The sequence below is a fragment of the Malaclemys terrapin genome, chromosome 7 (assembly GCF_027887155.1).
Source record: "Malaclemys terrapin pileata isolate rMalTer1 chromosome 7, rMalTer1.hap1, whole genome shotgun sequence".
Taxonomy (NCBI): Eukaryota; Metazoa; Chordata; order Testudines; family Emydidae; genus Malaclemys; species Malaclemys terrapin.
This window is the reverse complement of record NC_071511.1, coordinates 122,588,764-122,616,228: the sequence shown is the minus strand read 5'-3', so window position 1 is coordinate 122,616,228 and position 27,465 is coordinate 122,588,764. Positions and strand designations below refer to the sequence as shown.

The window sequence follows — 27,465 nt, the reverse complement described above, 5'->3', positions numbered from 1 at the left end:
TACCTATCTGGTTTTAAAGCTTAATTTAATTAGTAACATTGAAATCTTGGGTGGAATTGTCTACCATTAGTTATTCATTAAGACACGGTAAAAGACTTCCATACACCAAAGCAAGTTTGACCTAAATTCTGCAGCAATGTTCCCTGGTTTCTGTGGTACTCTGTGCACATGCTGTCCTAGTGAGTTAAAGCAGCAGCTGAATTAAGGTCTAGTCTACAATTCAAAAACTACTCTGCTTAGGGATTGAGTTACAACAGGGTAGTCTCCTACATTGTTCAAATATGATTTGATGTTCAAGTGTGATTTGGTGTTAAAGTATAGGTGAGATGGTACCATATTTTAACAATGTCTAGGGTTACCATATTTCAAGTTCCCAAAAAAAGAGGATGCTGTGTGGTTGGGAGTGGGAGCTGAAGGGGGAATACAGTTGGGGGAGCTGGAGGGGTTACCTGCAGCAGGGGTAATCACTGGAGGGGGGGCAGTGTCACTCTCTGTCGTGATGGTAGGGCAGCTGGCACAAGTCCAGGATGCAGGAACAGCTGTCAATCAGCGCCTCCCTGCAGGACTCCAGGGCATGGGTGGACAGGATCTGGCAGCTGTTGTGGTGGTGACGAGGGAGGAGAGAATGGACCAATCAGTTGCCAATGCAGAGGAGGAACCAGTCAGGAAGGGGACCAATCAGGGCTCTTTCTGAGCTGCAGCGTCTGCTCTGAAAAAATCCGGACATCTGAAAAATCCCACCAGGACAGAGGATGGAGTCTCAAAAAAGAGGCAATGTCCAGGAAAACCTGGACGAATGGTAACCTTAAGTGTTAGACTTTAGTAGAACCGTTCAACATTTTTTAAACACAGTCCAGTTCCATCTATGCTGCAAGAATAAACCATGTTTTAAACACATCAGGAGTTGGCAGGGTGGCCCTAGTAATCAAGTCTCCCCAAACTGTAGTTGTTGAGTGTAGATAAGAGTTCATTCTAGACAGAATAACCTTTAAGGCCCCAATTCTGCCCCACGCAGGCAGAAAATGTGACTGGAGTCAATGGGGCACCACATAGATGCAGGGATTTGCCCACCCAGAGCTCCTTGCAGGATTGGGGCCTAACTTTGTTTTCACTTAGAGGAGAAATAAAAGTAACTTGATCCTGACCATTTCTAAACCCGAGCATTTGGTTTCCATATGGAAAGCGTTTTCTTGTATCTTTATCACGTCCCTAAATGAAGGCTTATCGCACTTCCTGTCTGAAGACACCTCTTGCAGCAAAAAGATTTGCAGATGCATCTACAGAAACAAGCCTGTGAAAGCTGAGTTGAATGGGAAGAATTGCTTTGAGGCTTCTTTCCACCTCACAGACACATTACTTTCAGTTTTACCTAGGGCAATCCCCTGACCCATTCAGCCATGTGAAAACAAGTTTCTGTTATGCTTCTCAAAGATTAGCTTCTCTCACACTGCTTGTTCTCAGGCTCTGTTAGCCAAGGCTATGAGAAAGATACCAAGAGAATGTTTTGCTGAACTCAATAAAGTTCATATGGGATAAACTGTACGAAAGCAGCTCAAACAGCCATAACTCTTTGCAAAACAGATATAATACAAATTGGGATAAAGTCAGCAATTTCCTGTAGCACTTCATTATAGGAAGCCATTGCTGCGCCTCATCACAAACTACTGTACATTTAGGCAGCCTGAGATCAAGGCCCTCCCTCCACTTTCTTCTTCAAAACAAAAATATCTGCTATGATATACAAAGATAAACAGCTCTGCTCGGTAAAGACAATGTTGTATTTCAGTTAACTGCAGGCCTTCCAAGGCTAGAAAAGTAATAGTCACTGTCAACAAGAGCTTCTGGATCTGTGTAGATTCTTTTGATACGTTTCTTACAGCTAGGGTTACCATACATCCGGATTTTCCCGGACATGTCCGGCTTTTTGGGCTCCAAATCCCCGTCTGGGGGGAAATCCCAAAAAGCCGGACATGTCCGGGAAAATTGGGACCGGCGGGGCTGAGCGCCGGGGGTGCCTGGGGCCGGCGGTGCCGGGGGCGCCGAGCGCCGGCGGTGCCGAGCGCCGGGGGGCGCTGAGCGGGCCGGGGGGCGCTGAGCGGGCCGGGGGCCCGGGGGATGGGCCGGGGGGTGCTGAGCAGGCCGGGGTGCTCGGTCAGAGGCCCGGGGACCGGCAGTGCTGGGCGGGCCGGGGGTGCTCGGGGCCGTCACCCCAGGGCCCGAGCCGACCCAAGCTGGAGAGGCCGGGGGGGGCCAGACTGGGCCGCGCCTCCTCCCCCCACACCTCCCTTACCTGCTTCAGGCTTCCCACGAATCAAATGTTCGCGGGAAGCAGGGGAAGGGGTGGAGTTGGGGCGTGGGCGGGGCTGGGGGCCCGTGGAGTGTCCTCCTTTTGGAGGCTCAAAATATGGTAACCCTACTTACAGCATGCTGCATTAGTTGTTCTCAAGCTGCAGATGATGGACCTCTGGTAGCGTGGCCGGCTCCAGCTTTTTTGCCGCCCCAAGCGGCGAAGCGGGGGGGGGGAGATAAAGCCAAGATTGGTGGCACTTCAGCAGCAGCTCTACCGCGCCGCTTCATTCTTCGGTGGCAATTTGGCGGCGGGTCCTTCGCTCCGAGAGGGACTGAAGGACCCGCCGCCGAATTGCCCCTGAAGACCCGGACGTGCCACCCCTTTCCATTGGCTGCCCCAAGCACCTGCTTCCTTTGCTGGTCCTGGAGCCGGCCCTGTCTGGTAGCCGATGAAGCACTTTCTGATAATCTGGGGACTAGAAGAACTGGCTGGTCACACAGTGCTGGCTCTCCTAACCCCAGCTGCTAAAGTCCAGTTTCTTTCCTACTATTAATTTTTGTGTAAGCAATTGCTGTATTTGCCACATGATGTTCTGACTGAATGTCTCATTGCCCCATCTATATGTTAAAATGTGCAAACTATAAAAAGATTTGAGAACCCCCGCTTTGCAGTATTTGTGTTTCCCCAACTCTAACGTAATTAGCCAGTCTCCAGATTCTGCTAAGCCTTTGCTGACTCTCTCTGCCTTGTAAAGAACATTTTGAGTCCACTAGGATGGCACCAAATGGCATGTAATAAGATTTTCTGAGTGCAAATACCTCCTGGACCATTCCCTACCACAACTTTAATTTGCTCAGATCTCTTGGCAAGTCACTCATTTAGAATACTGATGTTATGGATATGCAGGACATTCGTGACTCCCTATTATTGCTTCACATACTTAGAAACGGTAAACAAGCATCCTTTTGATAAGCAGGTTTGAAATGTGGTTTGGTTTAATTGTACTTCAGCTTTTGTAAACACCACTCTAAATGTTGCTGAAATTTTATTTTGCATCGTTTCACCACAAACCGCCTCCATGAATTACAACAGATACAACATGTGTAGCTCAATCAAAAGCTGCAGAAATTACTGGATGAAATTATATGGGCTTATCTTATGCAGATAGTCAGACTAGATGATCCTAATAGTCTCTTCTGGTCTTAATGTATTAATATTGTGGTGATCTGCACTGTAAATTAAAATCCCTTCATTCTGCAAATTAAAGATTCCAAGTCATTTAAGAAAAAGGAGGAATAAAATCAGTTTGCTAGTTATCTGTATTCCAAAAAGCAGATCCTAGTGTCCAACGGTTTGCATGAGCTATTGCTGAACACACAACAGCTGCTGTGTTTTGCCTAAACAATCACACTATTAGTATCTATTTCATTACTATGGAAGCTTAAAAATGCTAAATAAAACCATTTTTTATTCTACAATATAATGGTATCTTTGCCTTCAAAAATAAATATTGGAGAATATCTATTATGAAAACTCAAGTAATCCAAGCAACATTCTGCATTTAAAATTATGGTTCTGTATGTGTAATGTATCATTAAACATGCAACCCTAAAATGCCATTTCTTTTAAGTCACTTTTCACACACACACACACACACACACACACACACACACACACACACACACACACAAAACAACCATAAACTTACCTGTATTTTAACTGTTTCCCAATTCTAATTTTGTTCAGACTTTCAACTTTACCTTTGCATTAATTAATATTTAGTGTCATTATTTCCTTTGTGTTACTAACCAAATTTGATTCTACCACATTGCATCTTGTGATTAAAGCATATCTTACTGAAAAACTAATAGTCTTTAGTAATTTTTGTGTGTCAAAATGTTCTAGATTTTGGAAATAAATTTTACTGAGAAATGGGGGATTTTTTTAAATGGTATATGTAAAGAATCAGATCACCTTCTAGACCATGTTTACAGCAAAACCTGAACTAGGTTGACTTGGTGGCCTTAATATAAAAAAGATAATTTAAAAATAACCTAGTTACAATAGCGTATCACATTACAAATTGTTTTATCTTGAGACTCTGCAGCCCATCAGGACATAAAAGAACATGTCATCAATTTTGGAAAGAAGAACCTGTAGTATGGAGGAGGGAAATCAGATTTGGAACAAGAAAAGCCATGCTTGTAGATATAATATGTTCAGAAATGGTTGTGCCATTGTTGACTGAAAGCAATATTAAGATGCAAAGCTGTCTTTATCCCTTAATAAATTCCTAATCCTAACTATTATGTGAACTAGTGAAAATTTTAAAGCCACGAACAAACAAAGCAAATCAGCTTGTGCTCCTGTGCAAGAGGAAAGGTCTAATTACCATTTGGTGGTAAGACAACCGTGGTGTAGCATTTGCAGTGCATGCTTTCATGTGACTGAACTAAGCCTTTTAATACTTATCAGATGGATGGTGCTCTACAGGATTTAAGTACCTTTTCTCATGTTCATATACTGCATAATGAAGTTTTGATCCAATACCCTCAGAAGAGCTACAAGATGCCTTTGATTTAAATAAAAGATAATCTCAATTGATTAAAACTGGTTAAAGGGACTAGAGTATTATTATTCCTTTTGGTAATATTATAGACATTTAATTAAACAAAAATAATTATATGTTATTTCTAAAGAAAATCAGATTACCGATTTACTGGTGTACTTCATTAATGCTGTGAAAGACTTTTATAAGAAGTATTTTAAAATGTTCAGTTTAATATATAGGTATATTCCAAAAATAGTGATTAATATTTTTTGAAAGATATACCTATTTAAAACCTACAGGTTCCCCTGGGAACAGTAATTTATTAGAAGTTATGCTTGTTACTCAATTAAGAGAGTTACCTAACAGAGATCTACTAAATGCACACTGTAGTCAACATATTCATACAAAAGCAACAATCTTACAATAGGAAAGTTAGAGGAATATACATTTCCTAATGTAGCCAGCTGTCTAATGTAAACCTATTAGTCCACTGGATATCACATTTTGAGCTACACGTGTATTTGAAAGGGCTTTTATCTGACATACTAATGTTTGAATTTCAAAAAAAGGGAAGTTTGATTATGCAATTGTCAAGCAGTTGATGCATATTCACATTACATCTATGAGGCAATACTTAGTTTATCAATTCTAATAAGCATAGCAGCACAGTTTAGCTGTCATATTGTATGCAGGATCGACAGTCTATTTCAGCATCCCATTCCTGAACGTGACATTGTAGTTAGCCAGCTAGAAATACGGGGTCAAATATATAACTTCTGTAACAACTCCACTGAAGTTAATAAGTTAACCAGGAATACATTTGGTCTAATACATTTTGCTGAAGTAGAAAAAAAATCCCTTTTTTCAATGTCAGTTCTTAAATAAAAATCAAATATTTGATAGCCCTTCAAGGATTTGCATCTTTAAAATTTCCCAACTTTATTCAATGATATTTAATTTCAAATAAAACCAACTGGATAAAGTGTATCATCTAAAGGTTTCTAGGTATGCTGATAATTTAGTAATGTTGACATTTTATTTGTCATTCAGCCTCAAAATTTAACATCCAACTGAGATGAAGGCAACTAGCTGTTTGAAGACCCTACAAGGCAGCCCTACATCAGTTCTACATTGAGAAGGATTTATTCACAGACAGAAGGGCTAGTAATGTTGTTAAACAATCTAAAATTCTGCAGAAAATACCCACTAAGACCCTAGGCTGCTGGTGTGTTGAGCTCACTACCTTGTACTCTATCAGTCTGCATCAATTTGCTGCCTCTTGCCTTACGCTTGGACTGTAAACTCTTGGGGCAGAGACTGTCTTTTTGTTATGTGTATTTACAGCACCTAGCACAATGAGGTCCCAGCCCATGACTAGGGCAATTAGGCCCTACGATAATACAATCAATCAATTTGTAAGCAGGGTCTGCACTTGAGCTCTCCCCTGGTATTTAGTGATGAGCTGAGGAAGACGACTTCATGAACTCACCTTGTTTGCATAGCTATGTCCATTCTGCCTAGGAACGCAGCATGACGGCAATGTTTTGCTCAAATGATCATTTTTCGCTGGTGTTGGATTACAACTCACCTTGTTATTGGGAGCAAGGCTAATCATAGAATCCTAGGAATGGAAGGGACCTCCAGAGGTCACCTAGTCCAGTCCCCTGCACTCATGGCAGGGCTAAGTATTAACTAGACCATCCCTGACGGGTGTTTGTCTAACCTGCTCTTAAAAATCTCCAACAATGGAGATTCCACAACCTCCCTAGGCAGTTTATTCCAGTGCTTAACCCCTCTGACAGTTAGGAAGTTTTTCCTAATGTCCAACCTAAACGGACCTTGCTGCAAGTTAAGCCCATTGTTTCTTGTCCTATCCTCAGAGGCTAAGGAGAACAATTTTTCTCCCTCCTCCTGGTAACAACCTTTGATGTAGTTGAAAACTGTTATCTCCCCCCTCAGTCTTCTCTTCTGCAGACTAAACAAACGCAATTTTTTTCAGTCTTCCCTCATAGGTCATGTTTTCTAGACCTTTAATCATTTTTGTTGCTCTTCTCTGGATTTTCTCCAGTTTGTCCACATCTTTCCTGAAATGTGGCGCCCAGAACTGGACACAATATTCCAGTTGAGGCCTAATCTGCACAGAGTAGAGCGGAAGAATTACTTCTCGTGTCTTGCTTACAACACTCCGGGTAATATATCCCAGAATGATGTTTGCTTTTTTTGTAACAGTGTTACACTGTTGACTCATAGTTAGCTTGTGATCCACTAGGAGTCCCAGATCCCTTTCCGTAGTACTCCTTCCTAGACAGTCATTTCCCATTTTGTATGTGTGCAACTGATTGTTCCTTCCTGAGTGGAGTACTTTGCATTTGTCCTTATTGAATTTCATTCTGTTTACTTCAGACCATTTCTCCAGTTTGTCCAGATCATTTTGAATTTTAATCCTATCCTCCAAAGCACTTACAACCCCTCCTACCTTGGTATCATCCGCAAATGTTATAAGTGTACTCTCTGCCATTATCTAAATCATTGACGAAGGTATTGAACAGAACTGGACCCAGAACTGATCCCTGCAGGATCCCACTCAATATGTGCTTCCAGCTTGACCGTGAGCCACTGATAACTGCTCTCTGGAAATGGTTTTCTAATCAGTTCTGCACCCACCTTATAGTTGCTCGATCTAGGTTGTATTTCCCTACTTTGTTTATGAGAGACAGTATAAAAAGGCTTACTAAATTCAAGATATGCCACCTTTATCACTTCCCCCCATCCACAAGGCTTGTTACTATGTAAAACCCTTATAATAAAGGGATGTTATCCTTGTTGTGTGAACTAAGGGCATCAGAACTGTGCGTGGCATACCCTGATTGAGGGACTCACCCTCAACTAATCTGCACTCGCTAGACAGGCCACAAGAGTGCCAAAGAACAGTGGAGTTGAGAGACAAGTGGGGTGGGGACAAGTATTTGGTGGTGTGGGCTCTGCCTAAGGATCCTAAACACCATTTGACTCTTCCTCTCTCCACTGTGTAATAACAGAGTGGATTAAGACTCAGTTGAGTCTTTTGGTGCAGACCAGTAGAGCTGAAGACAATGATAACCAGGTCTAAGCATTAGACTTGCTTTGGGCAGTGTGTCTGATGCAAGAGGCTGCCCAGTCTGCACTAGCAGTGAGGTTTCCCCGTTAACAGTGGAAATCACTGACAGCTGTGTTACATGGTTAAGACATTCCAGAGCATGCGGTGTGGCGAGCAGCTGGCAGAGCAGCTGATGCCAGAGCGAGTGCCTGGACAGTGAAGCAAGCAAGGTGCCTACCCTCCACCCCTGCCCAGGTTGGGAGGTGAACTCACACAGATGCACTTCTGACCTCTGGGTCTTCACTGACCATGGACAACTGTATGGTGGAGAGAGAAGGGAGGGGCACATTAAAGGAGCTTTTGGTTGTTGGACTTTAAAACCTGAGGCAAAAGGACACTGTCCAACATACTCTGGGTTGGGTGTTTTGCTCACAGTTTTATGCTTATGAATCCTTCTTGCGGCATTTTCCCAAGTTAATGCCAGGTTACTTCCCTCGTTTTTATTAACATTTTCTATTCTACACTCAGACTCTGTGCTCGCGAGAGGGGAAGTATTGCCTCTTAGAGGCACCCAATGGGTGGTGTGTAATTGTGCCAGATTACTGGGTGTGGGCTCGAGCTGGTTCTGTGTTGTATGTTGAAAAGGAACCCCTAGATATTGAATCCAGCCCTACTTGCTGCCGACTCCAGCTGGCAGAAGGGTTACAAATTAAATAATAATAAATGTGTTCTGTGTATTGAAGTTTTCACAGCACAAATACCAAATAATTCCATAGCAGTTTCCCCAGATTAAAAAACAACCCTATATAAATCCATCAGAAGCAAACAAGGAGCCATGCAATGGATTGTTTCAAGGTCATTGTTATGAGCCAGAATATTGATTCAGATTAACAATGTAATGATAGCCCTGGAACCTGTTCTTTCAGAGACTGACCTCCAGCATTATTCTTTCTTCTTATCTGCCCCATAAATTCCTGAATTATTTCCATTATACAAACAGAGACTTAATGACAGCAATCAAGAACGTAAAAAAAATGGGTTTGTGCCTTTCTATGGATTCTTTATGAACTAGCCATGAAAGTCTTCCCCCACCCCCCGGAATGAGGGTTTCTTTTTACCCTAGATTTAGCAACCACACTCCTTCAATTAACAGCTGAGAGCTTTGCATAGGCACTGCTGAGTCATTCAAGACTTCCAGCAAGAAATGGGAAAATATGATTTGACATTTGTGACTTTTTTGGGTGGGAGTGCGGCAGAAAAACAGCCTCTCAGGCCTTCCTTATACATCAAAGAAACTAAAGAGGGTACAAATCCATTTATTTTCTCATATTCAGATCACCGTTACTGACCTGGGTTTGTGTGCATGCACCCTCTGATGATACTAGAAACTCCTCACAGACTTTGCTGTACGGGACTAGCAAGTCAAAAACAAGACAAAGAAGTGCGTTATTTAGGACTGGTAAACAAGTGCCTAGCACACTGTTGACACTTGTTATGTAAATAAAACTAGAGCCCAGGAGAAGGGGGCAGCATGGTAAAGAGTGTGAAGTTGAGAATAGGGAAGAGGCCTCAAAGGGAGGAGTAAAATGTAGAGATTAAGATGAGCATAGCAAGGAAGCGGAAAAGAGAATGAAATGACAGCAGAGACGCAGGTGAAGAAAGTATTACATAGAAGCCTCTAGGTGAGCTGGAATGGGCTTAAATTGATGTGATAAGAGACAGTGAGTGAATGGAGGAATTCAAAGAGGAGGGTGACATGGTCAGAGCAGTGGGAGAGGCAGATGGCTGATGATGCAATGGGAAGAGATGAGAAGCAGGGAGGTCAGACAGATGGTAAGTGGGCTGTAGTCCACGAAAGCTTATGCTCTAATAAATTTGTTAGTCTCTAAGGTGCCACAAGTACTCCTGTTCTTTTTTTTGGTAATCAAAGTGAGATAAGAGTAGCTTATGGACAAGGGTAAAGAAAAAGAGTCAAATGACACAGACAAGATAGATATTGGAGAGGTCAATGGAAATAATTTTGGAGATGGCAGCTGACACCAAGAAGAGATGTCAGAGGGGCAGCTAGAGATTCAAGAAAGGGTTGGGTGTGTTAAAGAGAAGAATTAGGAGTTACCCTGGTAAAGATGGTAGCTGAAGCAACTGAACAGGGTAGAGGAATGAACGGACTCTGAGAATGGGGAAGCCATGAAGGAAGAGTCAGTAGGGCCTGAGAAAAAACAAGAAAGGGTGTCACACTGTGATTAAGTGTCACACTGTGATTAAGTGTCACACTGTGATTAAGTGTCAAAGGTGGCAGACAGATACAGGAGGATGAGACTAGATAGGTCCCTTAGAGTTAGCTAGAAGCCAGTAAAATTGGTGACCTTGTTCATGGCAGTTTCAGTGGAGTGGAGGCAATGGAAACCCTTAGACAGATTGGAAGAGATCACCCAAAGAGTGGGTGGACAGGAAATCAAGACAGCAAAACTTTAAAAATAAATAAATAAATAAAATGCGTACACTACACAGTTAAGAATTTTGGAAAGGTGAAGAGGAAATAGGGCAGCAGTTAGAGGGTCATGTTAGTTTGCACAATATTTTAGTTTTATCTTGGTGCAGGGATCACAAAATAAAGCAGAGGAGAGATCAGTTAAAGGGTAGTATTAAAGGGGGAACTAGGGACAGAGGGAAGTGAGAAGGAATGAGGTCAAGGGGGCAGACAGAGTTTAGACTTTAGAATAAGAAAGTAGGAGAGAGACTTCAGAGTCGGAAACAAAGGAGGTGGCAGTGGAATTAGGGTTTTAGTGATGGATCAGGAGTGAAAGATATTTCTAGGTCAATATATTCAATGCAGAACCGAAATAGTTTTCTTTTTGCAAGACTTGACATTAATCTGCTTCAGTGAAATAAATCCCTGACCAACTTTCAAAGGCTACTGAAGTAAATTGGTGAAGGAGGAATTGTAATTTACCTATCGGTCACTTTTACTTTTCATCTCTAGCATTTGGAAGCATTTACAGTTGCTAAAAACCTCTTGCCTCCAGAAATAGATTGAGTTCCATATATCCTACTCCGGACCAGGAAATCAGTACAAATAGGGAAGGAGTTGCTACTGCCACTTAACCTTCATCTTATAGTGTATATTTTTAGGATTGTCTGGCAAGATATTACTCTGTTATAGCAGAAATAAGGGAAGAGAAACTTGTGTCTCAGACTTTCCATGACTTGGTCAGATGACTAAAGGGAGGAGTATAAAAATATTGCTTGAGCATGCAGGGGTGTAATCAGGAATGCCAAAACACAACTGGAGTTGCAGCTAGCAAGGGATGTGAAAGGTAACAAGAAGGGTTTCTACAGGTATGTTAGCAACAAGAAAAAGGTCAGGAAAAGTGTGGGACCCTTAATGAATGGGTAGGCAACCTAGTCACAAGTGATGTGGAAAAAGCTGAAGTACTCAATGCTTTTTTTGCCTCGGTCTTCACAGGCAAGGTCAGCGCCCAGACTGCTGCACTGGGCAACACAGTATGGGGAGGAGGTGAGCAGCCCTCAGTGGTGAAAGAACAGGTTAAGAACTATTTAGAAAAGCTGAACATGCACAAGTCCATGAGTCCAGATATTATGCAGCCGAGGGTGTTGAGGGAATTGGCTGATGTAATTGCAGAGCCATTGGCCATTATCTTTGAAAACTCCTGGCGATTGGGGGAGGTCCTGGATGATTGGGAAAAGGCAAACATAGTGCCCATCTTTAAAAAAGGGAAGGAGAACCTGGGGAAATACAGACCGGTCAGCCTCATCTCAGTTCCTGGAAAAAAAATCATGGACCAGATCCTCAAGGAAACCATTTTGAAACACTTGGAGGAAAGGAAGGTGATCAGAAACAGTCAACATGGATTCACAAAGGGCAAATCATGCCTGACCAACCTGATTGCCTTCTATGATGAGATAATTGGCTCTGTGGATATGGGGAAAGCAGTGGACGTGATCTATCTTGACTTTAGCAAAGCTTTTGATACGGCCTCCCACAGTATTCTTGCCAGCAAGTTAAAAAAGTATGGATTGGATGAATGGACTATAAGATGGATAGTAAGCTGGCTAGATTGTTGGGCTCAATGGGTAGTGATCAATGGCTCGATATCTAGTTGGCAGCCCGTATCAAGCGAAGTGCCCCAGGGGTTGGTCCTGGGGCCGGTTTTGTTCAACATCTTTATTAATGATCTGGATGATGGGATAGATAGCACCCTCACCAAGTTCGTGGATGACACTAAGCTGGGGGGAGAGGTAGATATGCTGGAGGGTAGGGAATAGGGTCCAGGGTGACCTAGACAAATTGGAGGATTGGGCCAAAAGAAATCTGATGAGGTTCAACAAGAACAAGTGCAGAGTCCTGAACTTAGGATGGAAGAATGCCATGCACCGCTACAGGCTGGGGACCGACTGGCCAAGCAGCAGTTCTGCAGAAAAGGACCTGGGGATTACAGTGGACGAGAAGCTGGATATGAGTCAACAGTGTGCCCTTGTTGCCAAGAAGGCCAACGGCATTTTGGGCTGTATAAGTAGGGGCATTGCCAGCAGATCGAGGGACGTGATCATTCCCCTCTATTCGACATTGGTGAGGCCTCATCTGGAGTACTGTGTCCAGTTTTGGGCCCCACACTACAAGAAGGATGTGGAAAAATTGGAAAGAGTCCAGCAGAGGGCAACAAAAATGATTAGGGGGCTGGAGCACATGACTTATGAGGAGAGGCTGAGGGAACTGAGATGTTTAGTCTGCAGAAGAGAAGAATGAGGGGGAATTTGATAGCTGCTTTCAACTACCTGAAAGGGGGGTTCCAAAGAGGATGGATCTAGACTGTTCTCAGTGGTATCTGATGACAGAACAAGGAGTAATTGTCTCAAGTTGCAGTTGGGGAGGTTTAGGTTGGATATTAGGAAAAACTTTTTCACTAGGAGGGTGGTGAAGCACTGGAATGGGTTCCCTAGGGAGGTGGTGGAATCTCCTTCCTTAGAGGTTTTTAAGGTCAGGCTTGACAAAGCCCTGGCTGGGATGATTTAGTTGGGAATTGGTCCTGCTTTGAGCAGGGGGTTGGACTAGATGACATCCTGAGGTCCCTTCCAACCCTGATATTCTATGATTCTATGACTACAAAAACCTTTCATCTGAGGATCTGAAATCGCTTTACAAACATTAAGTACAAGAAAAAAGTGGAACTACAACATGTCAAACCTTATTGCTCAATCACTGAGTTTTTATGGCATCTCTTCACCACATACTGGTACTTCATTGTTTATGTGATTTGTAGATCTCCTGGAACTTGGAAGCAGGGAGATTGTCTACATACCAGTTTAAAGCACAAAGCACATTTGGGGCTTTATATAATGTGTAATTCTCTATCTATTGACATGGTTACAGGGCTGGCTGCACCTCTACCTCTCCCCGCTTCTGGTCTCTGAGTGCACCAGGTCTCAGGCCTGGTGCCTTTACCTGTCCCAGGCTGGAATTGTGCAATTCTCCCCACTCATAAACCAGGCCCTGGGCTACAGGACCTTGTGCATCACCTCCTTTTTATTTTGCAAATCTGACTGAATTTAAGTACCCACAGTTCTTCTTTCCTTCGGGAGTCTGTGACCAGTAATATATTGTGATCAGACAGCCTTCTTAAAACCAAAGTATTGTTTATTTTAAACAGTAGGAACAAAGCATTTAGAGAAAAAAGGTTTTAAAAACAATCTACACTTATTTCTCTCTGACTTAAAGGCTTACCATCCGCTGACGGTAACCTTGGCAGGCCTAACTTTTTCAGAAATCCCAGAAGGTGCCTATCTTAGTTTGGTTGCCCCAAAATGCTCCTCTCCTCGTACCTCTTTTGATAATATGTTCCTTTTTAAACCTTTTGATCTCCAGTATGTGTGGGCCTTTTCCTGCACTGGTATTATCTCATAACATCCCTCAAGTATCTGCAGAGAAGTAACTTATCTTGAGCCATTTGTTCACTCTCTGCTTGTCTTTACTTACAACTCATATTAAACTACACCAAAATATTCATAGAATAAATGGTCTAAGAACCAGGTCAACATACAATATTCATAAATTATTTCAGAGCAGTTCCAATTCCATGACACCCATATTACATAGGGATAAACTGATGCACAGAAGGGTAAAGTGAATTGCTTACAGAGTAAGTTAGTCACAGGACACAAGAGTCCCAATTCCCTAACCCCTGCTCTATCCAACAGAGCATCCTCACAACTACATTCACTCTCAAGCGACACTAGAAAAGTTCCTGTCTTTGGGCTTGACCCACCTACTTCTGACATAAGCTCTTGGGCTTAATCCAACTTCTGTTGAAGAAAATGGTAGCTGGACTGGTTTTAGGGCTACAGGATAAAACTTGTGCTTACACTTTCCACTTGTTTTGATGTCCTGTCAATGGACTGGTTCAAAGGATGTTAATCTTGGTTTGGAGCCAAATATCAAGCTTTGTAAAAAGCAAGCTTTTACATAACTGAATGCCAATAGAAATGCTTTTTAAAAAAAATTCAACTTTTATTTTTAAAACCAAACTGACTTTGTTATTATTCAGCCTGAGGGAAAATTGGACGGTTAAAATCCGGAGATTTCATAATTTAAAGTGGGAAACATTGAGAACCCAGGAAAATCAATTTTTAAAAAAAATATTCAGCCATAACGGTTTCTTTCTCCAAACCATCTTCATGCAACTTCCAAATGAACCTGGTAGCTGTGACTGGCCAATCGGAATCCAGGTGTGGTGGGAAAACAGAATAGTCTGGATGGCTGTTGTCATTTTATCACTACCTCACATCCATAACTGGGCAGCACAGCTCTGGTACCTGCCACCTGTGTTGGGAAGGAGTCAACACAGAGAGAAAAACTACGAAGCCCAAGATTCTCCTTGAGATCAGTTTTACCATCCATCTCCTCAGAAATATTTGGGAGGCCCCTTGTTCTGTCAGTGCTAGCAAATAATTCTGGACTGGTAATAGAACCTTAGGTCATGCATGACATTGTGTTAATACTTAGATTATAAGCTCTTTGGGGCAGGGACTGTCATTTTGTTCTGTGTTGGGACAGCATCTGGCACTATATGACACCGGTCCATGCCAGGGGGTTCCTGAGTACTACTGCAATACAAATCATATCCTTATCACTAATTAATGCAATGTCAGCAACTTTCTGGAACTGAAAGGTTTTCCATTCCTCCACAAACAGTTTGATACCAAGTTCAGCTCCTACCTACCGCTCTGCCCTTATTTCTTTTTATTCCACTTCCCCAGTCTTCATTGTGCCCTTCTTCATATTAGCTGTGACTTATTCCATGCAACCTTCTTCCTAATGTACCCCCCACCACATTATCATTTTCTAAGACCCTCCTTAAATAATACTTCTTTCAAGAATATTATAAGTCTTAGCCCTTCCCATAGTAGAGAATAAAACAGATGAGAGACTTAAAAAAAAATTTAACTAACAAGAAGTCGTTGACATTACTGCTCAAGCTGCTTTTCTATCTGAGGTCTGGTCTACACTATAAAATTAAGTCGGCTTAGCTAAATAGCTCAGAGGTTTGAAAAATCCACAGCCCTGAGTGGCATACTTAAGCCAATTTAAATCCCTGTGAATTCTTCCATCAACCTACCTACTGCCTCTCCGGGAGTAGGATTACTTACACCGACAGGAGAATCCCTCTCGTCAGCATAGATAACGTCTACACTGAAGCACTATAACAGCTGCAGCTGTGCCACTGTAGTGTTTCAAGTGTAGACAAGCCCTAAATGGTTAAAAGAGAATATAATCATTGTAATATCTTAGTACTATACCTCATGGACATTCATGAATTTATATTCATCCCTCTGTGAGATAGGAATGCATCATCATCCCCATTTTAGACGGAGAACTGAGGCACAGAGAGATGAAGGGTCTGATCTTTGGAGGTCCTGAGTATCCAGAATGCCCAATCTAAGTCAATGGCAACTAGAGGTGCTTGGCCCATCTGAGAATCAAACGCTACACCGTTTGCCCAATGTCACACAGGAAGTGACCAAGGTGGGAGGCAGAGGTGGGAATCCAGCTCTCTCAAGTCCCCATCCAGTGTCTCAATTCAAGGCCATCCTGCCTCCCCTTTGCATCCTACCCCTTGTCTAGGATTGTCTGTTTGACTTGGACAGCCGGCTCACCTTCTTTGTGCGTAACACACCAGACACTTTGTGTCATATAAACAACAGTAGCATTACAACAGGATCCCTGACACAGTGAGTGGGGGAGCAGGAGAAGCAAGTAGGGGGCCCTGCTGTGAGCCCAAGCGCTAGTCTAGAAACCACTCTGCTCCAGAAACCAAGTACAGGGCCAGAGCCCCTGGCACAACCCCCCCCCCCCTCCAGCTAAACTGCCCCCCCAAACTTACACCCTCCCACCCGCGCGCTCTCCCATCACGCCCTGGACCGTGTGCCCTCCCTCAGGGGATGGCGGTGAACCACCCACACCCTGCCCCAACCTGTCCCCTGCCCACGTCGCTGCCAGGGAGGGGCCAACTGGGGGGGGGGGACAGGAAAGGGGAGTACACCCGTCCCCTCCCCCCACGCGGGGCAGTCAGAAAGAAGGGCGCCCCCCTGAGGGAAAAAACACCATCTTACCCGCCCGAGAGCTCAGCGCGCTCCTATTGGCCCCTCGCGGGCTCTCCGGGATCACGTGGAAGAGGACGTTAACGACCGTTCGGCCGTTTAAGCCGGCCCTCTAACCCCGCCCTTTTCTCCAGCCGGCGAGTGAGCGTGAGGGGAGGGGAAAACGTCTCCGGGCTCGCCTGTCCGTGCGCATGCGCCAAGGGGGGGTGGGAAGTCGGTAAATGGAGTGGGGTGCGCGCGCGCTAGAGAGGTGAGGCCCGGCTGGGCGAGCGCGCCGCGAGAGACGGTTCCGGACATGGGGGCGAGAGGCGCGAGCGAGCGACTGACTGACTGAGGGAGAAGACGGAGGCCGCCGCGGCTGGAGGAGCCTGACGCTCCGCCCTTCCCCCAGCCGGCCCTGAGCGCGGAGACGCCGGTTGCCGCCCGGAGAGAGAGCGGCCGCCTGGGCTCTGCGCCGGTGAGGAGGAAGCGGGGAGACGCCGTCTCCTGCCCCGGGACCCTGCCGCCCTCCCCGGTGTAACTAGGGGGACCGGACATCCCTTCCTCGGGGGCTGCCGGGGGACCCCGCGCCGCTCAGGGAAAGGAGGCGAATCCCACTGCGGGGAGAGGGGGCCCCAGGTGCCGGCTCCCCCCCGCGCCAGCGAGCCGTCTCCAGTGGGGTAGGAGCCTCCACCCAGGATGTGAGTGAGGAAGTTCGTGCTTCGTCCCCACCCAGCCTCGGACGCTGAAGCCTCCGTTCCCGGGGCGCGCGGAGACCCGGGCGCTTGTCGCCGATGTGACGGCCCCGCAGCCGGCTGTTGTCGAATAGCGATTCAGGGAGAGACTCGAGTGGGGGAAATAACCCAGCCCGCTAAGCACCGAGGGGGATCGCATCCCGCCCCCTGCCTCCGCGCTGCACCACCGGGCCAGGGGCTTTCCACGCGCGGCCGCGTGGGGGGCTCGTGCGGGGCAGCGCACCGGCAAGACACTTCTGAGCTTTTCCCTTGGTGGAGTGAGACCTCGTGAGACGCTGCTCCGAGAGCTGCTGCCGTTCCCACCCTCTGCGGTTTTCTTTTAATTTTGGAACAAGTTTGGTTTTTTTTGAAGGGAGGAAAAAATGTCTTTCTTTAACTTTCGTAAAATCTTTAAGCTCGGTGGCGAGAAGAAAAAGAAACAATATGAGAACGTCAAGAGAGACTTGAATCCGGAGGAGTTCTGGGAGATTATAGGAGAGCTGGGAGATGGTGCTTTTGGTAAAGTGTTCAAGGTAAGAGAGAGCTTGACAAGTGGCAACTAAGCCTCATGTGATATTGGTTCTTGAAATAAGTGCATCGCAAGCTTACCCTTCTATACAGCCTGTTGTTTGAGGATCTCAAAGCATCCTTCTAACCTAGGTAAGTATTATGCCCATTTTACACTTTGGGAAACTGAGGCAAATAGGTTGTGATTTGCCCAGTCGCATAGCCAAACATTGACAACACTGTGCTACCTGAAATTCCTAATCATCACAAAGAATCATAGAAACTGGAGATGGAAAAGTCCTATTAGGTCATCGGCCCGCCCTCTCCTCCAACCCGCCACTGCTGAGTTGTTCCCTGCTCCTGCATTTTTTTTCCCTCCAGTGTTTTGTTCAGTCTGGCTTTTAATCTGTCAAGGGATAGGCTTCTCTAGTCAGGCATAAGCTCAGTTTTCTTTCCCTGGCTACTTTATCAAACTTAAAAGTAAAATAGACTTAAATGTCTCTTATAGTAGCATGAGTGCTGATCTTGTGATATTTTTAATGAGTTCATTTGCCTTAATAGAATATCTTGTTCTCTTATCAGATCGAATTAAATGCCCCAGGGCTATCCAGGTTTTTCTTTTTTAAGGATGTGTGTGCTGGCTGTCCTAACTTGTTTCAATGACTTGATATAAAATGTTGAAATATAGCAATATAAGTTATATTTGTATAGGCTATTTACTATCTGAAACTTCACAGAAGAAACCTACATTGTAATAGTTTTAAATTTGTTTCATAAAGACACTATCAGATGTCAAGAAATAAACTCATGCCTTCAAACATTCTTCTCTGCTGACTTTGGGTTTCACACAGGGTGTCAGTGCCTCTAGTTTGTTTTATGGAGTGCGTGGTGTTTGATGTTTCTTGATGGCAAGGAGGGAACTGCAGCCTCAAGCTCATTAGGGAACAGATATGATGCAGGAAGGTGATATCTTGAGCAGATTCATGGGATAGGGATAAAGTGTAGAAAAAAGGATGATGCATTGTTGCTGGAAAGTAACTGTTTCAGTCAAGAAGTTTTCATGTTTAAAATACTACATTTCAGTGGGAATACAAAATGGTTTATACCAGGGGTTCTCAGCCTTTTTCTTTTTGAGTCCCCCTCCCCCCAGCATGCTATAAAAACTCCACGGCCCACCTGTGCCACAACAACTGTTTTTCTGTATATAAAAGCCAGGGTTAGGGGGTAGCAAGCAGGGCAATAGCTTGGGGCCCTTTGCCACAGGGGGCCCTATGAAGCTAAGTTGCTCAGACTTTGCCTTCGGCCCTAGGTGGCGGAGCTTGGAGCCCCAGGCTTCAGCTCCAGGCTGTGGGGCTTTGGCTTTCTGCCCTGGGACCCAGCAAGCCTAATGTCAGCCCTGCTTGGCAGACCCCTGAAACCTACTCGCGGCCCCCCAGGAGGCCCTGGATCCTGGTTGAGAACCACTGGTTTAAGTGGGCTGTAGTCCACGAAAGCTTATGCTCTAATAAATTTGTTAGTCTCTAAGGTGCCACAAGTACTCCTGTTCTTCTTTTTACTGGTTTACACAGTTTCCTTTTCCTCCAGCAAATAGCTGCTATTCTGGACAGAAGCAATCCTGGCATTTTCTTATGTTTCTTTTCCAGATTGTTAGAGGGAATAACGCTTTCCATTAATGTTTTTTTAAATTGCATCTGTTGCATGCTTTCCTTTTCATTAGAGCCATGTCTGCGTACAGCGCTGCAGTGACGTAGTTGTACCGATACAGCTGCGCCACTGCAGCGCATCTGTTGAAGAGCTCTCCCGTCAGTGTAAAAAAACTCACCTCTGCGAGTGGCAGAAGGTATGTCGATGGGAGAAGCTCTTCCACTGACATGGCACTGTGCACACAAGCGCTTATGTCGCTGTAACTTATGTCGCTCGGGGGTTGTAATATTTACAAACCTGAGCAGCGTAAGTTTTGCCGACATAATCTGTAGTGTAAGATATAGCCAAACTCAGAAAACTTCTTCTAATTCCAGAGTCTGGTTTTCAGGACTCTTCTATGTAAATAACATCCTTTTAAAGGAACACAGAACTTGATTATTTTATTTTTTTAAAAGCAAAGTTGAGATTTTCAAAGCAGGGATTGGTACATCTTCCAAGAAAATGAATGGATGATGTGTATCTAAATCCGTTAGATTGTTTTGAAAATGTCAATCAAATCTGGGTAAAATCATGTAGTGAGCTCCCCTGAGAGCAGCACCAGTGATCTTGTGATACCAGTGTATGATGCAGAACAGTGAAATTGTTCATTTTGGCATTTTGAGTATGAACGAAGTAAACATAATAAGAGATTTAGCTCCCCCCACAGTAAGTACACATTTTTCAGCAGAAAGTGTGACTTCTAATTTGATGATGTCTCTGCATTCAGAAAACAAAACTTTTAAATGCTGAAGTTGTTCACAATTTTAACAATTTTCAAACTAAAAATATTTTTAAAGACTATTGGTATTTAGATTATAGTATTAAGAATGACACTTGGAATTCCACAGTCTTGTGAGAGAACAAATAACAAACTTTTTTAGTTGAATGCAAAAATTTGTCAATTTTCACATATTTTAACACTACTGAAAACTCCCTCAATTTTAAAAAATGGAAACTGGCAGATAACTAGCAGTAGGATTGCTCATATTTTCTGAGGAAGATGTCTAAACTACACATCCTATATGTATTGTAGCTTGTTCACTGAGGCTGTTACACAGAAACTTCTTAGTTCCAAGTGTTGGAGTACGTCACAATCTTAACTCCTTTACATATCCTGGCGGTTTCTAAACAGAGACGCATAACATGTTTGACTAAAATTATTGGAAAGATGTTGAATTATTTCAATAAAGCAGACCTGTTGCCTTTTAAAGACAATTTGTATTTAGTGATTTATAAAACAACGAATTCATACCAACACATTTTGGAAAAACTACTTCCTCGCCTCCTTCCTCCCCCCCCCCCCCCAAATTATCTTTTTGAGCATGCCATTCTTTGCTAATGTCATTAATGTGCTTTAGTACTGTGTGTGTGTGTGTATATATATATACTAACTACATCTTGAATACCAATAAATGGTTAAATTACAAAGCAAGTATAAATAAATCTGCTGAAAAGTGATTAGAGCTAAGCTTTATCTGGCATCCAGAATGGGGTGGGGCAAATAGAGCTGTTCAGTCACAATTCCATTCTGAAACTAACAGCCAAACCATGTTAGTTAAGTAGATCCCGGATCTCAAAGCCTTTTTACCCAGTGAATCTAAATCAAGCCACCTTTGTTATCTTGCATAAAAGCAGTGAAGAGTACTCAAGTGTCTTCTCATAGAAGTATGAGTTTTTATTCCTTGAGTGAACATAATTTTCATGGATACCTGAATGTCAAAAGCTTAAGGGAAATAACATACTACTTCCACAGCCCAGTTTTCTCTGAATTGGATTTAAGTAGACTAAAACATCTTTTTATGTTAAGACCCTAGGAACCTTTGTGTAAATGTCCGTATTCTCAAAGTTTCAGCAGATTTACAATAAAAGAACGCTAAACAAATCAGATTTTGTTTCTTGGGTATTTAATGCAAAACAAAGATCAGGGTGCTTACTTGATATAGCTAACATTTATAGAAACATCTTTTAAGTAGTCATTATTCATTTTCAGTTGACAAAATATGCTTAAACAACCCCCTAAAACATTTTTCTTGAACATATTTGTTACTATTGGTCATATGAAATTGACTTGATTAATTTTATTAATATAAATTTATTTAATACAGGATATATTAACCTAACAAAATGTAGTTGAAGTCTTTAGGATATCTAATTTGTGGGTTAAATTTTTTTCTGCTAATGGTATGGTTCTTTTTCTCTTCCTAATCATTTATCTGCTCCCAGTTCAATTCAGTTTTATTAGATTGCATATGACATGTCTCTTGCAAATACAAAAAGAAAAATATACACAATCTAAAACAAAAACATCCATATAATTTAAAATGTCAATCAGAAATGCATAAAAACTCTTCTTTGGTACAATGCTAAAAGACCAAAAATTGCCACCGATGTAATTACTACTAGGGAGTGAGAAAATACTTAAAACATCTTTTGAAATGATGTTAAAAAAAAAAAAAAAGAGGGAGAGGTAAAATCCACTGTGCTCTCAGAAGCTGAAAAATTCTGTAGTTCAAAAATAATGAGGTAGCTCTTCCAACACTCTAGATTTACATGGGCAAAAATAAAAATGTGAAGGAACTTGTTCATATCTGCCTCTAAGGATAGCAATTTCCATGGTTTGGAATCTTGGTTAAATGAGGATTTGATAACTCATTAAAATAAAAACATGACCATCTTCAAAGTAGAGAACCAAAAGACAAACTTAGACTCCTGAATCACAGCCAGATCTTCTTTTTGGGTAATATCTTTCACTGTCTGTTGGAGTAGTTGATGATGCTGATTAAAATATATTGACAATAACTGAGTAATATAAAATCTCAAGCTAGCTATAATAAATTGGAGAGTCTTATACCATGGAAACAATACACAGGTTGTTCCTCCTATCTCCTGAAGGCAAAGATGGGGCAGTCTATAATCTGAAAGAGTACAGATCTTAAACCAAAATTTAAGAAAAGCAATACAAGCTCTACTATGTACAGCTCTACTAATAAAAACACCTACCATGTCACATAAAAGCCAAGGCGGAGGGGGTGAGAAAATGAAGGAATAAAGTTTCTTAAATTATTTGAATGATCGCTAAGGCCAAAACTTGGCCTCTAAACCAAACTTCGACCCCGCAGAGAATCTGCCTTATTTCAGCATTACAAATTCCTGGCGCTGTGGCAACTCTGTTCCCCCATGCAAGCAGGTAGAACAGAGCACCCCTTGAGCAGAACTAAAGGCCTTTTGTTTTAAGTCTTTATGAGAACGTGACGAATGGCCCGGATGATGAAACTTTATCCCTAAGTAAGTAAAAGCAGAGACTTGTTCTACAAGGTGGCCTTCTATCTTCCACTCAATTTCAAGAGGATTCTTCCTAAATATCATGATGATGGTCTTATTCTAATTGAGAACCAGGTCTCAAAGTGCACTAAAAAGATCTTATAACTGGCAGAGTCCTCTTGAAGTTAGCAATAAAACAACCATGTCATCGGGATAACTCTTGTTACTATATTCCAGTTCAATAAATAGTACAAATTTTCTGGTCCTGAAAGCATTTGTACTGATCTGCTCATGTCGTCTTAGCCCAGACAGGCTGAAATGGGCTATCCATGCATTCAGGTTCATTAACTTACTGAACTTCTAAATAACATTTAGCAATATATTTGATACTAGTTAGGTAAAACTTATAAATAGTTCAATTAAAAACTAATATTCCCACTGTAAATATCTCCCAGCTAGATCAGGGTGCTGGGGGGTTAATTGTTTAGGGAGTTTGAACAAAAACAATTGTTACTTCTGAGTATGAGGAGAGTGGGGGGGGAAAACTTTCCCTATTGTTTTTATATATTTGAAAATTTTCAGGGAGAATTAAAATCACTTTTTTTTTTAGGGGGGGGAAATAGTTCTGATGCAAATTCTTTGATTTCATCAAGGTCTGACTCTTTGGAAAATCATTTGGGGGGTGGTCTACTCGTGGTTGTAGCTACAATTTAAATTGATTTAGAAAGTGATTTGGTTAAATTGGTGATACTCATGTGGTCTCTCTTTTTTCAGATTAAAAGGCCATATATTTAATTCAATTCAATAAGGAATTGTTTTAAACTAAATCAATATAGGGAACTCAAACTGAAATTAAGAGCTACCACATAACAGGTTTCATCAAATCACTTTATAAACTGATTTATTTAATATGGTGTTCAGATTGTGGGTAAACAAGCCTTTGGTGTACATAATGTTGTTCATGGGTTGGTCTTGCTATACTCCTAAAATTCACTGCTAAGGATCCTGTATTTTACGTGTATGAATGACTAATTTAACGGCAAGAATGCCCCACTTAGCCCTCTGAATCAATCAGAAGTGGCCAAGATCCACTTCCAGTTTAATCTGCCAGTTTGGCTTGTGAGAAGAAAATTACTTAACACTTCATTAGCTTACAGAAGGGTATGATCTTTCCTAACCTCTTGGAAGTGTTTTCCACCCAGGCTCCTCTAGAGGACGCTCTGCCAATAAGTCTACTCCCTACAATCTCTTGGCCTAAGTGCAGTATCCTATTTCTATATACAGTTGTTCATCAGAAAAAGTTGTCTTGCAAATATTTTAATTCTTCAAAAATGTTCATGCTTCTTGTTTTGTCCAGTGTGATAGATCCAGACCAGTTGGGAACAGCAGAGTAGTAGAAGGGAGATATACTGGCCACTGGATAAGCAGTTTTCTGTTCCCTGAGTGACCAGAGCAGGGGCTGCTCCAGGCTAATGAGAACACCTGACTCCAATTAACCTGCTAAGAGTCAGGTGAGGCAGTTAAGCACCTGACTCTAATTAAGGCTCCTCTGATGCTATAAAAGGGCTCACTCCAGTCAGGCCAGAAGAAGTTAGGGGAGAGGACGTGCGTGTGAGGAACTGGGAGCAAGAGGTGTGCAAGAAGCTGAGAGTGAGTAGGCGTACTGCTGGAGGACTGAGAAGTACAAGCGTTATCAGACATCAGGAGGAAGGTCCGGTGGTGAGGACAAAGAAGGTGTTGGGAGGAGGCCGTGGGGAAGTAGCCCAGGGAGTTGTAGCTGTTGTGCAACTGTACCAGGAGGCACTCTAGACAGCTGCAGTCCACAGGGCCCTGGGCTGGAACCCAGAGTAGAGGGCGGGCCCGGGTTCCCCCCAAACCTCCCAACTCCTGATCAAACATAGGAGGAGTTGACATGGACAGTAGCTTCTACCAGAGGGGAAGGTCTCTGGATTGTTTCCTGACCCACAGGGTGAATCTGTGAGGCGAGCAAATCCGCCAATAAGCGCAGGACCCACCAAGGTAGAGGAGGAACTTTGTCACACCAGTTATTGTCCTAGGTCTAGGGTGACAAAACTTTGGCTCATGTTAGATGTTCACAGGACCTGTACTGTTTTCTTATCAGAATTCAGAAAATCCAAATCCTGTTTTGCTCTATATGAAGGCAACAAGAGTTTCCCAACTTCATTTTTGCTGGCTTAGCATAGGTATACGAAGTGGTGAAATTTTCTTGGCCTAACAAAGCCCATTCTTCTCTCTACTGTTGTTTTTTGGGTTGAAAGAGAGAAAGTTGTCCAGAACAACCACAGTCTCCAATTTTTCCAAATTTTCTACTAAACCTAATCTAGACTGGAAAATGTTTGCTGGTATAGTTGTACTGGGAAACCCACCTAATGTAGATGCAGCTTATATTGGCAAAAAGTACTTTTGATGGTATAATTTATACAGTTTCCCCAAGCAAAATAAGCTATACCAGCAAAAGCACTTTTATGCCTTTATACGTGTTACGGTGTTTTGGGGTCCACCAAGACTAGCAAGGGATTCTGTCTCTGGCTGCCCTGTAACCTTGGGTGGGGATCTTTATGCTGTGCAGAAATAGTTCAGATCCTGGACACCGGTAGCAAGCCCACAAACGTAAGGTCTCAGGCTCTCACCAGCCTAGTTACTCTTTGCAGGGTGACACTGTGACATTACCTAGGGTACAGTCTGGACTGATAGACAACTGTGTCCCCTCAATTCCCCAGTCTGGGGTGCCTTTTACACTACTTTGTTATGAGAGCAATCACTTCTGGTCTGCTCTCACACTGTCTCCAGCATGTAAATCACTCCCAGCTATACTGTGAGGGCTATAGCCAGCCACTCATGAATTACACTGCAGGACAACACCAGCAAACTTCCAGTCCCAAACTTCCCCCCAGTAATGTGCATCTTGTATTGCAGAGCACCCTCCTGGACAATACAAGCTCATATAAAGTCAGTCATTTATTAATAGAAAATGATATGCACAAATCTTGTTATCCCAAATGGAATTTCCCAGACACTTCAACCCAAACACATTGGTGTAGATAAAACAACAAAACAAATGTATTAACTACAGAAAGATAGATTTTAAGTGACTACAAGTAATGAGGTATACAAGTCAGACTTGGTTACAAAGAAATATAGAATTTTTTTTTAACCTGCCCCCTCTCTCCTGCCGAGGAGTGGCCACTTAATCAGGTGGTGATCCATTTGATTTTGTTGACACCTGGATGAGGCATTTGGCTAGCCTTTTGTCTCTGGTGAACTTATTTGTGACTGACCTCCAGAACATATTGGAACATGTCTTGGTTATATTATACAGTGAAATCTTATGTCTTTACTAGGGCTGTCAAGCGATTAAAAAAATTAATTGTGCGATTAATGATAGAATACCATTTATTTAAATAGGTTTTGGATACTTTCTACATTTTGAAATATATTGATTTCAATTATAACAGAATAAAAAGTGCACAGTGCTTACTTTATATTTTTGTTTTTTACAGTGCAAGTAGTTGTATAAAAATAATATAGTATTTTTCAATTCACCTAATACAAGTACTATAGTGCAATCTCTTTAGAGCCTACAAATCCACTCAGTCCTACTTCTTGTTCAGCCCATCGCTCAGACAAAAAAGTGTTTACATTTACGGGAGATAATGCTTCCAGCTTCTTGTTTACAGTGAGAACAGGAGTTTGCATGGCATTGTTGTAGCCGACATCGCAAGATATTTATGCACTAGATGCACTAAAGATTCATATGTCCCTTCATGCTTCAACCATCATTCCAGAGGACATGCATTTCATGCTGATAATGGGTTCTGCTTGATAACCATCCAAAGCAGTATGGACTGACGCATGCTCATTTTCATCATCTGAGTCGGATGCCACCAGCAGAAGGTTGATTTTCTTTTTTGGTGGTTCGGGTTCTGTAGTTTCCGCATCGGAGTGTTGCTCTTTTAAGACTTCTGAAAGCATGCCGTACACCTCGTCCCTCTCAGGTTTTAGAAGGCACTTCAGATTCTTAAACTTGGGTTGAGTGATGTAGCTATCTTCAGAAATCTCACATGAAATCTTCTTTGCTTTTTGTCAAATCTCCAGTGAAAGTGTTCTTAAAACGAACATGTGCTGGGTCATCATCCAAGACTGCTATAACATGAAATATATGGCAGAATACAGGTAAAACAGAGTAGGAAGCATACAATTCTCTCCCAGGGAGTTCAGCCACAAATTTAATTAATGCATTCTTTTTTTAACAAGTGTCATCAGCATGGAAGCATGCCCTTTGGAATGGTGTCCGAAGCACAAAGGGCTACATAAGTGCCATGCGAACACCTGTTCTCACTTTCAGGTGACGTAAATACAAAGCGGGCAGCATTATCTCCCATAAATGTAAACAAATTTGTTTGTCTTAGTGATTGGCTGAACAAGAAGTAGGACTGAGTGGACTCGTAAAACTTTAGAACCTACATTGTTTTGTTTTTGAGTGCAGTTATGTAACACAAGGTTCTACATTTGTAAGTTGCACTTTCAGGATCAAGATTGCACTACAGTACTTGTATGAGGTGAACTGAAATACTATTTCTTTTGTTTGCCATTTTTACAGTGCAAATATTTGTAATAAAAATAACATTATAAAGTGAGTACTCTTTACTTTGTATACGCTGTTGTAATTGAAATTAATATATTTGAAAATGTAGAAAAACATCCAAAAATATTTAATAAATTTCAATTGGTATTCTATTGTTTAACA

The 27,465-nt window shown here is 42.5% G+C and overlaps 2 protein-coding genes across 13 annotated transcripts in view; one reads left to right on the top strand and one right to left on the bottom strand.

Annotated features, from left to right (window-relative positions):
* Window positions 1-16,592, bottom strand: part of STN1 (STN1 subunit of CST complex) — a 66,283-nt gene extending 49,691 nt beyond the window's left edge. Inside the window, exons 1-3 of one of the 11 annotated variants that reach the window (XM_054036323.1) lie at window positions 9,267-9,331; window positions 8,191-8,234; window positions 469-704 (exon numbers count right to left, since the gene is read on the bottom strand). The gene's annotated coding sequence lies outside the window, so the exon portion shown is untranslated. Of the gene's footprint in view, window positions 1-449; window positions 728-8,190; window positions 8,235-9,266; window positions 9,332-16,545 lie in introns of those variants that run through there. The other 10 variants (XM_054036326.1, XM_054036325.1, XM_054036324.1 and 7 more) reach the window with 10 other exon arrangements.
* Window positions 16,593-16,817: 225 nt separating this feature from the next.
* The window catches only part of SLK (STE20 like kinase), a 72,008-nt gene continuing 61,360 nt past the window's right edge, over window positions 16,818-27,465 (top strand). The window contains exon 1 of one of the 2 annotated variants that reach the window (XM_054033678.1): window positions 16,818-17,779. In XM_054033678.1, the coding sequence (XP_053889653.1) occupies window positions 17,630-17,779 (150 nt within the window). In that variant the 5' untranslated portion in view covers window positions 16,818-17,629. The remainder of the gene's footprint in view (window positions 17,780-27,465) is intronic. The other variant, XM_054033679.1, reaches the window with a different exon arrangement.